The following is a 15,055-nucleotide window of genomic DNA, read 5'->3' as shown; positions in this document are numbered from 1 at the left end:
GTAAAAAGTTACCCGCTCTGTCGGTGTAGAATTTATTTTAAGCAATTGTCAAAAAAGACATACATCATTTTTTGACATAATCACTCGATTTCTGTATACACTTTGTCCATTTGCCGAAGGACCTTTGTATTTTCTCATTAAAAAATGTTTTGGGCTGAGCTGCGAACCACGAATGCATCGTCGTCTTCACCTTTTCATCAGCTTTTTCGGCATCCATCTCGCACAAACTTTTTAAAATCCAAATCTGTCGTGCACTATTGCATAAGCAGAGCCGTGGCTGATTTGCAAATGATTTGCCACATTATCCAGTGTCACTCGTCTATTCCATAGAGCATAAGTTCATGAGCACGTTCAATGTTGTCATCGTGGATGTGGACGGGCGTCCAGCTGTTTTTTCATAACACTCGTGCGATCTTCTTTGAACTTTTGTGCCCATTCAAACACACTTCGTGACAAAACACTTTCTCCATAATGTGCATTAAATCTTTGATAAATATAGGCATCAAACATAACCTCCGACCACAAGAAACGAATCACAGCATCCTGCACTGTTTTCCTGCAAATCACCATTGCAAAGCGCCATTACTCGCGCAACGGTCACAAACGAATTGACGTAACACAAAGAAACCTGCGCAGCAGCACTGAACAGATATTGACGTCATACGAAGAGTGCAGATGGATCAATACGGTCGACAGAAGTTTTAACTATCTGGAGTGCGGATAAATTTTTACTGAGAGTCGTATAGGAATCTATAATCTGTAAGTACACCTTTGGCTGAATGGAAATTTCTCTTACATATAGTCAAAAATGCTGAAACTGTGTATTGAATTGGAAAGTGATAAAAAATAAGTGAAGTTTCGAGGTTGCATGTGATTGCATGAGTACACAGGACGTTTTTAGCGAATAAAAAATAATTTTGAAAGACACGAGACTTATCTTGTATTTTATGCACTCTCTGTGTCCGAATTTCCAGAAGCTCTCTATCTTATGAAGTGTTTTAGATTAGCCGGAAAATTTTGTACGTACGTACAAGAAGTATACGATCTAAGTGGAATATTCCATTATTCTCTTGATACAACAGAAACGAAATTTACAGAACTTCTCAGAAAGTTGGTTTATTATTACCAAATTAATAGAATTAATACACGTTTATCATCTTTACATACCTAAGTCGTGGAGGTTTATCGTGCGTAAAAAATTAGTGTCGTTTCAAAGTTACATTTCGTACATTTTAAGCCTATAATTTGTAACGTACAAAACAATGTAAATTTGAGCTGTTTCTTATCTCCACAATAAGAAAATCCAACTTTACGTTTTTTACACAATGATATTTATGGAACAGTAATATCATATTATTGCATCGCTTGGAGAATGAAGTCAAGGTACGATGTGACCCTAGTGTAAACGCTGGGATACCCAGCTGTGCCGCACTTATAAGCATAAGACACAATACTTATTAAATACGAGGTTAATTCATGTTGTATCAGCAGTGGTCCGCCGCGGTCAGCCTGAAAGGATCGTTAAATTTTTAATCAAAGATACTGAAATATATCGATCGAATTGTATTGAAATTATACTTATATACAGTAATAATCTTCTATTGATTTGTGTATTGAAATACTCCAATTTATAACGTACATGTTATATGTATTTTGAGCAAAACTAAGATTAGAAGGAAATTAGATTAAATACCATAACGAGGTGTGAGAAGTGGGCAAAACTATTAAATTGTGTTTATCTATTATTTTTAATGTTTAAGACGTCGATTTGATGTTAATTCGAATCGACGTGTCTTCAGATACCGTATAGTTTGTAGTAACTCTGTAACTTAATTACCGTACAAGAATCCTCTCCACCCTGAGCATGTTCGGCGCATATTATACCATCAGTGATATCAGGTGCATTAGGAAATTTGGAATAAGCTATTTTGCATTCGGCGTTCTTAATCACTGGCATTTGTACTTCCATTAATGCATTACGTCGTGGTCGTCCTACGAAGAAAATAAGAAAGATATTTAAGACTGGAACTATTTAATTTTATTATAAAATTGATATCACTTATTATATCTTAATGCTCCCGATCCAGCAACAAGGGGGTTATAGCCGACGAAGTTGCTCTTTCGTAGGGGCTCTTTCGTACAAATGGGATATACGTACCCTGAAAAATAAAAAAATAAATGAAAATGCAGGAAACCAATGACCAAAAGTATGAGAAAGAATTATACACGCTTTATGACACAATATATGTGTACAGTAAGAAATTTCAGGATATGATACTTCAGTAATACTCAATAGCATATATATATATATATATATTGAGGACTTACTCGAAAATGGCACCTCCTCCACCAATCTAAGAATGGCAATATTATGATTGTGTATGTTTTCTATTCCATCCATATGTGCACAATGTGCTGCGGTCAAAACATGCCTAGCCGATATCAGGGAACCTCCGCACTTCCATAGTGGTTTGTCTGGGTTTCGGGGATTACGAAAACCTAATGCAGCGATCCATGGCCAAGCGCCTAAAATGCAATAGTCATAGTTGTGAATATACATAATTTTTTCTCACATAACGGGTAACAACGATTATTACCTATTCGATATTCGATCATACAGCAGACGATAAGTACATACGTACAAATACTCTGAAATAGAGATTTGATAAAGACAGAAATTAAATTTTTATTCCAGTGGAATACAAATTATTAAATAATTCTATATAATTTCTATTTGAACTATACTGAACTATAAAGTTCAAACGTGTAATTTCTGCCCTAACAGTTTTTGATCTCTATCCATATTATTACTCCTATATCAATTTTTTATTTCAAGCAAAAAGATACTCTTCCTAACATGAAGTAAAAGAAAGAAATAATTCAAGTTAATAAGTAAAGTTACTACCGATAAAATCATAGCATTATTATTTAGTCTAATTGAAATGTACATTGATGTGCTGTTTAATGCCTTTAAAGTTCATTCTTTGCAGTAAATGGCTTATTATTAATCGGAAAGAAAGACATAAAACGTACCAAGTTCAGCTGGTTTACCATCGACCACCCTGGTATGAGAGACGTTGCTAAAACCACAGTATGGTGGTCGCAAAGCCTTATACTTATACACAGTTTTTATTAAAATTTCTCTCTTCTCTTTGTTTGGATCGTTCGGACAGCAAACGATCGTAACATTGCCCTGGTATCTGCACACTGATCGTCTATAAAAATCGGTGGCTGTACGGTACTGTATCTGCCATATTTCTTGCAGAGGTTTACATTTTCTGTAGTCAAGGCACCTGCCTTCTTGATTGTCCGGTGTGGTACATTCTGGATCAAACAATTTTAAAACATTTATACAGTTCAAAGATGCGTAAGAAAGCGACACCGATTACTCAACTTTCGAAGTAAAAGGCCGATCAAGTCCACCGGATTGCCCTACAGACACGTATTAATCCGTAAGAGTTAGTCATCATGTTGATAATAATTATCTAAAGAAACTTTTCACGTGAAAATATAAAATTTTAATTGATTAGATATTGTGTTAGCCATACTTAAGAAAGAAAATGAAAATGAATGAAATGAAAGAAAAGGACTACCTTCAACCTCATGTTTTAAATAAACACTTTGTCAGTTTTGCGGTAAATAAATTCTTAGGAATTCAGGACAGTTTTTAGTGTGAATCATTTTGTTTCGACCGTTCGCGGAGAGACGCGATCGCGAGATAGCACGTCAACGAGAGTTGTAAGTTCCCGTTACGATTAAATAATCGACGCCACGAACTGATCGATCCCCTTATTTCGATTATGATAATAAGGGTAGTTCAACGAAATTCCACAGAATTAACACAAATAAATTAATGTTTATTTCAACAACTTATTAACTAGAAAGATATAAATGGAACAAAAAAAATGTAACTGCGTTTTGGTTGATAAGTAATGCGCGACATACCACATGTGTTGACGGTTCGACATCTCGAAAAGTTCTGAACGCCTTTCGATTTTTTTCGTTTTTTCTGGAAGGCGACCCCCACTACGTTCGGATCACGCCACATTCTTTTACGCGAGGTAAAATACGGGCCACGAGTCGACGTTTCTGGAAGTCGCCCTGCTTAATGAACCATGCGCTTGCCACTACAATGTTTGTTTGCCGGGCAGACACGACGATCCGTCTGCGACATTATAGTGCCGCGATCGATAGTTAAGAATATGACCTATGGTAAGCCGCATGGCGTAACATTCTCCCCCCGTTGAGAGGGTACCGATCAAACTAGGGAGGTGTGGTTGAAGTTCCCATCTTATTTCGTCTCGGTGGCTAGTTGTTCGGGTTTCTCGAGATCGGGTTGAATTGGCAGTGGGACAAGCCTTTTGACGCCCCGATCCAAAATGCTCTTTGCCGTCTGAACTGTAGCTGTCCGGATGACACCATCGGCGCCTGGATGAATCTTGATAACTCGGCCCAGAGGCCAATGCATGGAGGGAACGTTGTCCTCTCTGAGGATGACGATTGTGCCCTTTTGGATGCTGTGTCCACCCTTGCTCCATTTATTGCGGTTGGTTAGCTCGTTCAAATACTCCTTATGCCAGCGGTTCCAAAAATGTTGTTTAAGCTGTTGGATATGCTGCCATTTGGAGAGTCGGTTCGATGGAATGTCCCTGAAATCTCGATCACGTAAGCACATTAATGAATCGCCAATGAGGAAATGTCCGGGAGTGAGGGCTAGGAGATCATTTGGATCGGTGGAGATAGAAGTTAGAGGGCGGGAATTGAGGACTGCTTCTATTTCTATGATAAGAGTATTACGGTGTTAAGCTCATATGTTTCTGTTTCTCCACTCGCGCTGCGCCATAATATCCTTTGATATTTCCGATCCTCTGGTCGTACGAGGAATTGCCGATACAGGAATTTTCTCGATGTCGCCAGTGAGTACGTACTGATGAGCGCGGAATCTAATTAATATGCAAAATAAATTGTGAATTGATTCGAGAATATAGGATTTCCCCATTTTCATGATTATCGTGATTTTTGTATAAATATATTTTTTAAGATACTAATAATTAGGTACTTATAAATTAGTATTATCAATTATTTTGCATTTATAATTCCGCCTCTAGTATAAGTGTTAATTGAAAACTAACTTTATGTTTGAAAAAGTACTAGCAAAGTCGTTGAGTAACAAGCCACTGATGCTAACACAAATAGCATTGTCGTAATTAAATATTTCTAAATATTCATTTTTCATTTTGAACCTGTAGAAACAATTTATTATATATACTATTAGCTAAGTAATTGCATATTTAATTAAGTCGAAATATAAAACTTAGTTATTTTAATAATTTAAAAAATAAAAAACTGACAAACATTTCAATTTAATTTATGGTTGGAACAAAAGACAGTTATTTTTCATTAATTGAAATATTGCAATGCAGAGTACTTTCCAAAATACGCCGAGAGTATTCCTGATGGTGAAACGAGCGTTGCTTCATCGAACGCAGCTAAAGAAAACAACATCTATGTAGTTGGTGGTACGATGCCTGAAATAGGGGGCGATAAATTGTACAATACCTGTACTATTTGGGGTCCCGATGGAACTTTGATAGCAAAACACCGAAAGGTAAGTAATATATTCCTTTATGGCTTTGAATTTGAAAATATTGGGGCGAAGAAAGTGACTCTATCTAGGAATAATTTAGGAATATACATATGTACATACGTATACTATAACCAATTCTATAATTTACGGTTTATAAAATACGTTATGATACGGGAAACGCCCATTTTTGTTGTAATGTGTTTGTGTTGTATAAATTTTTCACATACTTAAAATATTATTATACTTATTTTTTCTCCTTTTTAAACATTATTAAATGATAGGATTTTTTAATAAAAGAAAGTGATAAAAACGCTGTCAGTTATTAAATAAAAAATAATTAAAGTTTAGGAGTTGGTAACTTTGATATTAAATTACAAAAGTTGCAGCAATAGAATTAGCGACTACATTTTTATGTTATTAGGTACATCTATTCGACATCGACATTCCTAATAAGATTACTTTTCGAGAGAGTGATTCACTCAGTCCTGGTAACTCCCTAACGACGTTCGATGTGAAGGGCTGCAAAATAGGTATTGGCATTTGCTATGATATTAGATTCGAGGAAATGGCACGCATTTATCGGAACAAAGGTACAGTAACTTAATCGATCAATACTTAACTAGCAAAAAATTAAATATCTTTCTTAAATATATTCTATATAAAATTAATATAATCTGTAACTCTGTATAAAAAGAAGCTTAATTTAAAAAACCAGTATATTTGCTGAAAATGAAACAAATAAAAGAATTAAAAGCACAATAAGAGGACTGTCCTCGCATATTCAGAAATGATGGAATGTGAACCGTGCAACTACGAAGTTAATTGGTATTCGGTGGCTTCATATTTCCTGCTTCTCTGGGTTAGGTTGCCAAATGCTGATATATCCAGCGGCATTCAATATGACCACTGGACCACTGCACTGGTCATTACTTCAGCGTTTCAGAGCGAATGATAATCAATTATACGTTGCCTGCATATCACCGGCTCGTGTTCCTTAAGCAAGTTACGTAGCATGGGGACATACACAGTTGACCAATCCCTGGGGAAAGATTCTTTACGATTTGGAAACTCAAGAGAATATGGCAGTCACCGATATCGGTAATTTACAGCTTAAAATTAAAAGCGAGAGATCCATGATGTAATTAATTTTTAGTCTCGTTAATTTATCGATTTAGCCATCTTCCTCTGTATTTGTTGAATTTATTAGTAAGCATTACTTATTACTTCGTATGTTTCTTTTTTCTATCAGATCTAAAAGTTGTTGAGGAAGTAAGGGCTCAGATACCTACATTTTCTCAGAGACGTACAGATTTGTACGACACTGTCTGTAAGAAGGAGTAACTCTACACTAAAACAGAAAATGTTTTTTTATAATATTTCTACTACGATATCCTTTTTTTGTGAATTATTACTAATTTCTTATCATTTGTACTAAATGAATGACTCAATTAAGAAAACCAAAACGTTATAAATAATAATCTGTATATCTTGTGTATCAACATGTAATTGGATATTATAATAATATAGGAATGCTATAATAATATAGGATAATAATATAGGAGAATAGTAATATAGAAAAAAACTACATGCTTTTAAACACCTTTAATATCGATCACATAAATTGTTATAATTCACAATGATTACGCATACATAAAAGACCCCTTGATAGTAAAATTTACGATCAAAAGGCAATTACGTATCGTTTAACAACATTTAATTTATAACACCTTTTAAACATTTAGACAGATTAACACATAACACTTCTTATATAGAAACATCAATTCGAAGTTATCAGCTTGGAGAAATTGGTCGATTAATACCTGTAGATTGTCTGTCTCGATGAAAGACTTAAAGAGAGCAAAAACATGATAATGCCGCTAATATAATATTCCTTCTTTCTTGTATCTGTCTGCCTCTCAGGTCGTTTTACTAATTACAATAAGTAATTTCGCCTTCTTTGCGCTCTCTTTTAACGCATTCGAGACCGAAAGAAATTCATATCAGTCAGTAGGCAAGGGTATAGTATACATATTTTATATATAACTTATGTAGTAATGTATATATCATGTTAATTTCATATTTTTTTCAATATAGAATTATTATATATATATATATATGACTGTACATAATACATTATAGAATAACATAGTATATAATTTTATATTTTAAAAATATGAGGCATACTATTTAAGATTGTCATCGATTTAAAATCAAAGTATGAAAAGGATACCCTGGAGAGAGTAAAACACAGAATCATTCTAACTAAACATTCAGATCGTACCGACACCTAGGTATCGTCTTACAATTAAATCTCGGTCTCGAATGGATTAAAATGAAATACATACTTGCAGCTTCAACATCTTCAATATCGAGAAGATTCAAACTTTACAAATAAATGTAAATTGCGATGTAAAACAACGCGATGTAAAAAGGGAAAAAGGAGGAAAGAAGGAACAGGGAAGCAAAGAGAAGAAACGAATTTTTCATTTTCTCTTGCCAGGAATATAAGATGCTAAGTAATCTTCCTAAGTAATCTCCTCCAGCTTTTTCTAGTTTGATCAATAATTATTAGTACATGTTAGGAAAACAAATAGAATTTTTGTTCTCAAGCGAGGTATAATCTAAATTTTGTATGTACACAAAAATGTTAAATATCTGTAATAAACATGGTATAATCAATTTTTTTACATAAAATTATATTGTATAGGCTATTGTTATTTAAACATTTTAAATTGGATGAAGAAAAAAAATGACGCAAATAAAACGTAGGACATTTTAATTAAAGAGACTAATATAGAGATTTATCTACTTAACTGTGATTAAATCATCTCCACTTAACGCTCTACCTCTTCTATTAATTATGCTTCGTTAAACTATGATTACAGAGGATGGGTTTTTTGATAAAATGACATTCTGACAAATATATATAGATCGATATATATAGATATAGATAGACAAATATATAGATTCTTACAACAGTAGTTATGAATGAACAGTAGTTATTGTATCAATTCCGTTCTTCAGAAGCTTCATTTGTGAAAAGACAATTCGCCAGAATATGGATTCACTGTAGTTATAGCTATAGGATTTCAATCTAGTTGACAGACTTGCTTTACGTAGAGAATATCTGTCTCTTGTTCTACCTTATCGCGATTCTCTCCTCATCTTATACGCTTTGTCGAGCAAAGTAATATTGGCATATATCTCGGCTCTGGTTACAATCATTAGTTTCCGCCTAAACGGTTAGAATCACATAGCTCGCGCTCTACTCTCGTTTATTCAACATTCAGGCCATATGGTCGCATGCGACGAGTTTTATGTTAATTCCGACCGATTACAATACCTTTCTTTCGTTTACAAGGAACGACGAGACTGGCAGTTGCGTGATTTCCAATGCAAAAGCCGCGATATCTGCACGATAACCTAACCTCAACCGATTTTGTTGTACTATTCTTACGTGGACTTCGTTTGTACCACTTTCGTAACAAAAATAGAATACGTAGAACACAGCATTCCGTTATGCGATATTGTCGATTCCTAACATCCGAAAAATCAGAGATAATTATTTCCCTACAGTTGTACATTTGTGTGAAAAATTACGAACGTAAAGTTGTTTGGTGCATGCACAGTCCTCCCCTCCGCTGCATTTGCGTGGACATGCTAGAAAGATTCACTTTTCCACGGTGAAACTGTATGTATTATAATTTCATTTTTACAAAGGTCGAACATCCTACTATGCATAAATTTAATATTAATATAAGCAGGTTTCGTGTTAAGTATTACATCTGACGTATAAGCACACGTGTGTACGAGCCTTGGTTTTAAATGTCTTATAGTAGACACCGAAAAGATTATTCAGTTGGATATCTGACTCAATATCAATATTTTACTAGGAGATAACATGTTAAGAACACGTTGGTGGATGGCATGGGAGATGATGAATGAAGACATACTTCTGTGAGATACATAAAATAGTAGTCAGAACGTATTTTGGCGCTTGGGGACAGCAACAGCTTTTTTTTTTTTTTATTTATTTGTTGGAATTACAATCAATTCTCGCGTTGAGAATTTTCAGTAATTTTTCTGGCGTGGCGCAGTGACATGGCTGTTTATTTACAATAAGTTAATACTTATTATAGATAGGTATAATTTATAAGTATTATAAGTAAGTGCATTAGCTTAATTTGGATAATTAAATGAATCTAACGTTTAGGTCTAGCGGGTAGTGCCTCTTCAGCCTGCGAATCTGGTCCGTCGTATCGAGTAGTCCAGTGATTAGGGGGTTTCGGTGTTTCTTGACTCTTTTGCTATATCTGTCGCTATATTTTGCTATTTCCTCTTTGACTGTAGGTATCTTGAGGTCGCGATGGATGGTTTCGTTGGTAACATACCAAGGTGCGTCTATTAAGGCTCTTAGCGTTTTCGATTGGAATCGTTGTAGTATTTCGATGTTGGAGTTACTTGCTGTTCCCCATCGCTTCCTATATCCCTATATTCCGTACTTGCTTCGCTTGGTACTTTTATAATTTTCGCAGTTACAATAAAAAATTTAATTCTTAACAGATTAAAGATTTAACCTCTTGCTTTATAGTGTACAATAATTTTTTTTTTTTTTTTTTTTTTTTTTTTTTGTATAGGTTATGTGATCCATAGTTTGAGTAAGCAGTACACACACACACACACACACACACACACACACACACACACACACACACACACACACACACACACACACACACACACACACACACACACACACACACACACACACACACACACACACACACACACACACACACACACACACACACACACACACACACACACACACACACACACACACACACACACACACACACACACACACACACACACACACACACACACACACACACACACACACACACACACACACACACACACACACACACACACACACACACACACACACACACACACACACACACACACACACACACACACACACACACACACACACACACACACACACACACACACACACACACACACACACACACACACACACACACACACACACACACACACACACACACACACACACACACACACACACACACACACACACACACACACACACACACACACACACACACATTTACGTGACAAGCTTTCATTTCAATCTATATTTAAGATTAATATTTTATCAGTTTCTGTTCGTAACAACATCGAAGTAGTCAATAAGTTTGAGGAGTATAATTAAGGAAGCTATGAAGCAAGAGGTTAAGAACAAATTCTGAAAGAGGTTATGTACAACTCAGTAGTACTGCTTTACATTACTTTGCGAATTACTTTTCAAGCATAAAAATAGTTTAACAGCCACTTATAGTTACTTCCTTACCATTACATTCATTAAATTCGTTTGATTTTGTAAACTAAATAACCACGCTGACCAGCCTCTTATTTAAAATAGAATTATTTTGTCATATATCCAACAGTTTACTTTCTCTTCGTAAATATTATTAATAATTTTATCAATTTCGTATACTTCCATCCTTCGTATAAGTGACAATAAATCAGAAGAGCTTCATAGCAATATTGAACAACATACAGTCAACTACAGCACCATTAGATACATCCACCATACAGTCAACTACAACACCATTAGATAACAGCAATACAATAGATTATTATTTTCTACGTGTCATTGATTCATCATCATCATTTTCCATTTTTTTAGCATATGTAAAAACGTATCTGACGTAATCTTACCTCGCTCTTTGAGTACAAAAATCCATTCAAATGAAACAAAGGGAAAAGAAATAAGAAAACAAACACTCACATACGAATCTTCATTACATAACTGTATGTACTCCTCGAGGTATAATTACTCAGACACGTTACAGCGTACCTTCTTCGTTCCCTGATGGCTGATGTTGATCGTTGACGTTTATAGTGAAAGAATTTCGTCAACGGCGCCATCTGGATCCCTGTTGAAAAATTAAACTAGCCGCAACAGCACCATTAAGCTCATCACCCAGAGTAGCTTTTGTTGCTGAGTCGTGGAGGAATTATTATCATCAACGACATAAACTTTACCAGTTCCGGTAATGTTCTTCATGTGGTCCAGGCATTCGAACTCGCAACATCGCTTTCCAAGACGAAATTTTTTGCATGTCTGTAGTAAAAAGAAATCGATCAATTGTACAGATCAATCGTCACTCGACTGCTCGAGAATTCAGATCATCCAGAGAATAGAATAGAGACGTGGAAAAATGTAGTGCGATCATCGCAGTGGGAGGAAATAGGGGGATAGGGACCAAATGAATGAACGAGATGTTAAAGACAACTGACGATAAGTTCTTCTTTTGTCGGGAATTGCATGTTTGTGAATGGTTTGTGGGTGGTTAGGTGGAGAGAATTGAAGAGTTTGGAGGTGACTGGAAGAGTGTTTTGGGCAAGGTAGATTGCAGAATGGTTGCGGTAGCATTGTGTTAATTATGGGTTTGTACATGTAATCTTTGTATGTATCACTACATACAACCTAACGTATATTTTTAATAATACATCAGAGTTTTAGTTATTTCATAGCTATGAATTTTATACTCTATAATCTTGACGTTTTATTTCACAGAAGCGTTTGAATATCCATAAAAATTAAATGAACCAATGTATTCATTATCTTATAGAGAAGATATATTATTTTTAATTATGTTCCAATTATTTATCATGATCCTGATTTCCTTATTCTGAAAATTTGAAAGGAAGTTTTGTAGTTTGATACTTTCAGCGACAAAGGGTCAATATTGCTTTAGTATATTTCGTCACATATACATGTATATCTATATGAATTGAGGACTGCTTCTATTTCTATGATAAGAGTATTACGGTGTTAAGCTCATATGTTTCTGTTTCTCCACTCGCGCTGCGCCATAATATCCTTTGATATTTCCGATCCTCTGGTCGTACGAGGAATTGCCGATACATTTTCTCGATGTCGCCAGTGAGTACGTACTGATGAGCGCACTGATGAGCGCGGAATCTAATTAATATACAAAATAAATTGTGAATTGATTCGAGAATATAGGATTTCCCCATTTTCATGATTATCGTGATTTTTGTATAAATATATTTTTTAAGATACTAATAATTAGGTACTTATAAATTAGTATTATCAATTATTTTGCATTTATAATTCCGCCTCTAGTATAAGTGTTAATTGAAAACTAACTTTATGTTTCAAAAAGTACTAGCAAAGTCGTTGAGTAACAAGCCACTGATGCTAACACAAATAGCATTGTCGTAATTAAATATTTCTAAATATTCATTTTTCATTTTGAACCTGTAGAAACAATTTATTATATATACTATTAGCTAAGTAATTGCATATTTAATTAAGTCGAAATATAAAACTTAGTTATTTTAATAATTTAAAAAATAAAAAACTGACAAACATTTCAATTTAATTTATGGTTGGAACAAAAGACAGTTATTTTTCATTAATTGAAATATTGCAATGCAGAGTACTTTCCAAAATACGCCGAGAGTATTCCTGATGGTGAAACGAGCGTTGCTTCATCGAACGCAGCTAAAGAAAACAACATCTATGTAGTTGGTGGTACGATGCCTGAAATAGGGGGCGATAAATTGTACAATACCTGTACTATTTGGGGTCCCGATGGAACTTTGATAGCAAAACACCGAAAGGTAAGTAATATATTCCTTTATGGCTTTGAATTTGAAAATATTGGGGCGAAGAAAGTGACTCTATCTAGGAATAATTTAGGAATATACATATGTACATACGTATACTATAACCAATTCTATAATTTACGGTTTATAAAATACGTTATGATACGGGAAACGCCCATTTTTGTTGTAATGTGTTTGTGTTGTATAAATTTTTCACATACTTAAAATATTATTATACTTATTTTTTCTCCTTTTTAAACATTATTAAATGATAGGATTTTTTAATAAAAGAAAGTGATAAAAACGCTGTCAGTTATTAAATAAAAAATAATTAAAGTTTAGGAGTTGGTAACTTTGATATTAAATTACAAAAGTTGCAGCAATAGAATTAGCGACTACATTTTTATGTTATTAGGTACATCTATTCGACATCGACATTCCTAATAAGATTACTTTTCGAGAGAGTGATTCACTCAGTCCTGGTAACTCCCTAACGACGTTCGATGTGAAGGGCTGCAAAATAGGTATTGGCATTTGCTATGATATTAGATTCGAGGAAATGGCACGCATTTATCGGAACAAAGGTACAGTAACTTAATCGATCAATACTTAACTAGCAAAAAATTAAATATCTTTCTTAAATATATTCTATATAAAATTAATATAATCTGTAACTCTGTATAAAAAGAAGCTTAATTTAAAAAACCAGTATATTTGCTGAAAATGAAACAAATAAAAGAATTAAAAGCACAATAAGAGGACTGTCCTCGCATATTCAGAAATGATGGAATGTGAACCGTGCAACTACGAAGTTAATTGGTATTCGGTGGCTTCATATTTCCTGCTTCTCTGGGTTAGGTTGCCAAATGCTGATATATCCAGCGGCATTCAATATGACCACTGGACCACTGCACTGGTCATTACTTCAGCGTTTCAGAGCGAATGATAATCAATTATACGTTGCCTGCATATCACCGGCTCGTGTTCCTTAAGCAAGTTACGTCGCATGGGGACATACACAGTTGACCAATCCCTGGGGAAAGATTCTTTACGATTTGGAAACTCAAGAGAATATGGCAGTCACCGATATCGGTAATTTACAGCTTAAAATTAAAAGCGAGAGATCCATGATGTAATTAATTTTTAGTCTCGTTAATTTATCGATTTAGCCATCTTCCTCTGTATTTGTTGAATTTATTAGTAAGCATTACTTATTACTTCGTATGTTTCTTTTTTCTATCAGATCTAAAAGTTGTTGAGGAAGTAAGACAAGACGAAATTTTTTGCATGTCTGTAGTAAAAAGAAATCGAATCTGGTCCGTCGTATCGAGTAGTCCAGTGATTAGGGGGTTTCGGTGTTTGTTGACTCTTTTGCTATATCTGTCGCTATATTTTGCTATTTCCTCTTTGACTGTAGGTATCTTGAGGTCGCGATGGATGGTTTCGTTGGTAACATACCAAGGTGCGTCTATTAAGGCTCTTAGCGTTTTCGATTGGAATCGTTGTAGTATTTCGATGTTGGAGTTACTTGGACAGCAACAGCTGGTGATACTGTCATACACCTCCATTTATAAACTTTCGAAAATCGATGTGACCTTCAAACTTTAGTGTATTCTGTTTCACAGCACAAAATGTTTCCGAAACGTACGTTTATTGTTACAATAAACTTGACTAGTGGCTCTGAAATACTATCCTTGAAAAAACAATGGGGAAATTGGAGCAAAAGCAGAAGGAAATAAACAAAGACCTTGTTGGTTCGTAAAAATAAAATATGCTACAGGAAAAACTTTTTCCAAC

General features: G+C 34.7%; 3 protein-coding genes and 1 long non-coding RNA gene across 14 annotated transcripts in view; 1 reads left to right on the top strand and 3 right to left on the bottom strand.

The window, feature by feature from the left end:
• Positions 1-11,515, bottom strand: part of LOC126876382 (omega-amidase NIT2-A-like) — a 398,341-nt gene extending 386,826 nt beyond the window's left edge. Inside the window, exon 1 of the mRNA XM_050639245.1 lies at positions 11,478-11,515. The gene's annotated coding sequence lies outside the window, so the exon portion shown is untranslated. The remainder of the gene's footprint in view (positions 1-11,477) is intronic.
• The window catches only part of LOC126876373 (venom serine protease Bi-VSP-like), a 60,601-nt gene that overhangs the window by 598 nt on the left and 44,948 nt on the right, over positions 1-15,055 (bottom strand). For 2 of the 4 annotated variants that reach the window (XM_050639221.1, XM_050639228.1), the window contains exons 6-7: positions 1,168-1,509; positions 626-757 (exon numbers count right to left, since the gene is read on the bottom strand). In XM_050639221.1, the coding sequence (XP_050495178.1) occupies positions 1,354-1,509 (156 nt within the window). In that variant the 3' untranslated portion in view covers positions 626-757; positions 1,168-1,353. Of the gene's footprint in view, positions 1-12; positions 758-1,167; positions 1,510-15,055 lie in introns of those variants that run through there. The other 2 variants (XM_050639225.1, XM_050639230.1) reach the window with 2 other exon arrangements.
• LOC126876379 (omega-amidase NIT2-A-like) lies at positions 677-14,495 on the top strand. 5 transcript variants are annotated; one of them, XR_007694151.1, is made up of 5 exons: positions 677-759; positions 5,424-5,608; positions 6,009-6,177; positions 6,452-6,685; positions 6,837-7,599. XR_007694151.1 is itself a non-coding variant. In XM_050639241.1 (4 exons), the coding sequence occupies exons 2-4, from the start codon at positions 13,190-13,192 to the stop codon at positions 14,248-14,250; spliced, it is 387 nt and encodes a 128-aa protein (XP_050495198.1). In that variant the 5' UTR covers positions 677-759; positions 13,089-13,189; the 3' UTR covers positions 14,251-14,495. The 5 variants fall into 5 exon arrangements, 4 of the variants coding, with proteins under 4 accessions (XP_050495198.1, XP_050495199.1, XP_050495197.1 ...); XM_050639241.1 differs by lacking the exons at positions 5,424-5,608; positions 6,009-6,177; positions 6,452-6,685; positions 6,837-7,599 and adding exons at positions 13,089-13,273; positions 13,674-13,842; positions 14,117-14,495; XM_050639242.1 differs by lacking the exons at positions 6,009-6,177; positions 6,452-6,685; positions 6,837-7,599 and adding exons at positions 13,674-13,842; positions 14,117-14,495.
• LOC126876391 (uncharacterized) lies at positions 2,062-4,889 on the bottom strand. Of its 4 annotated transcripts, XR_007694163.1 has the most exons (6): positions 3,946-4,889; positions 3,274-3,324; positions 3,034-3,215; positions 2,598-2,852; positions 2,329-2,526; positions 2,062-2,159 (listed from the first exon to the last, which is right to left on the bottom strand). It is a non-coding gene; the product is annotated as an uncharacterized LOC126876391 (long non-coding RNA). The 4 variants fall into 4 exon arrangements; XR_007694162.1 differs by having other exon boundaries at positions 2,949-3,324; XR_007694161.1 differs by having other exon boundaries at positions 3,034-3,324.

This window comes from Bombus huntii, unplaced genomic scaffold (assembly GCF_024542735.1).
Source record: "Bombus huntii isolate Logan2020A unplaced genomic scaffold, iyBomHunt1.1 ctg00000073.1, whole genome shotgun sequence".
NCBI lineage: Eukaryota > Metazoa > Arthropoda > Insecta > Hymenoptera > Apidae > Bombus > Bombus huntii.
Note: the sequence above shows the minus strand (reverse complement) of the source record. Positions and strands in the feature narration are given on the sequence as shown.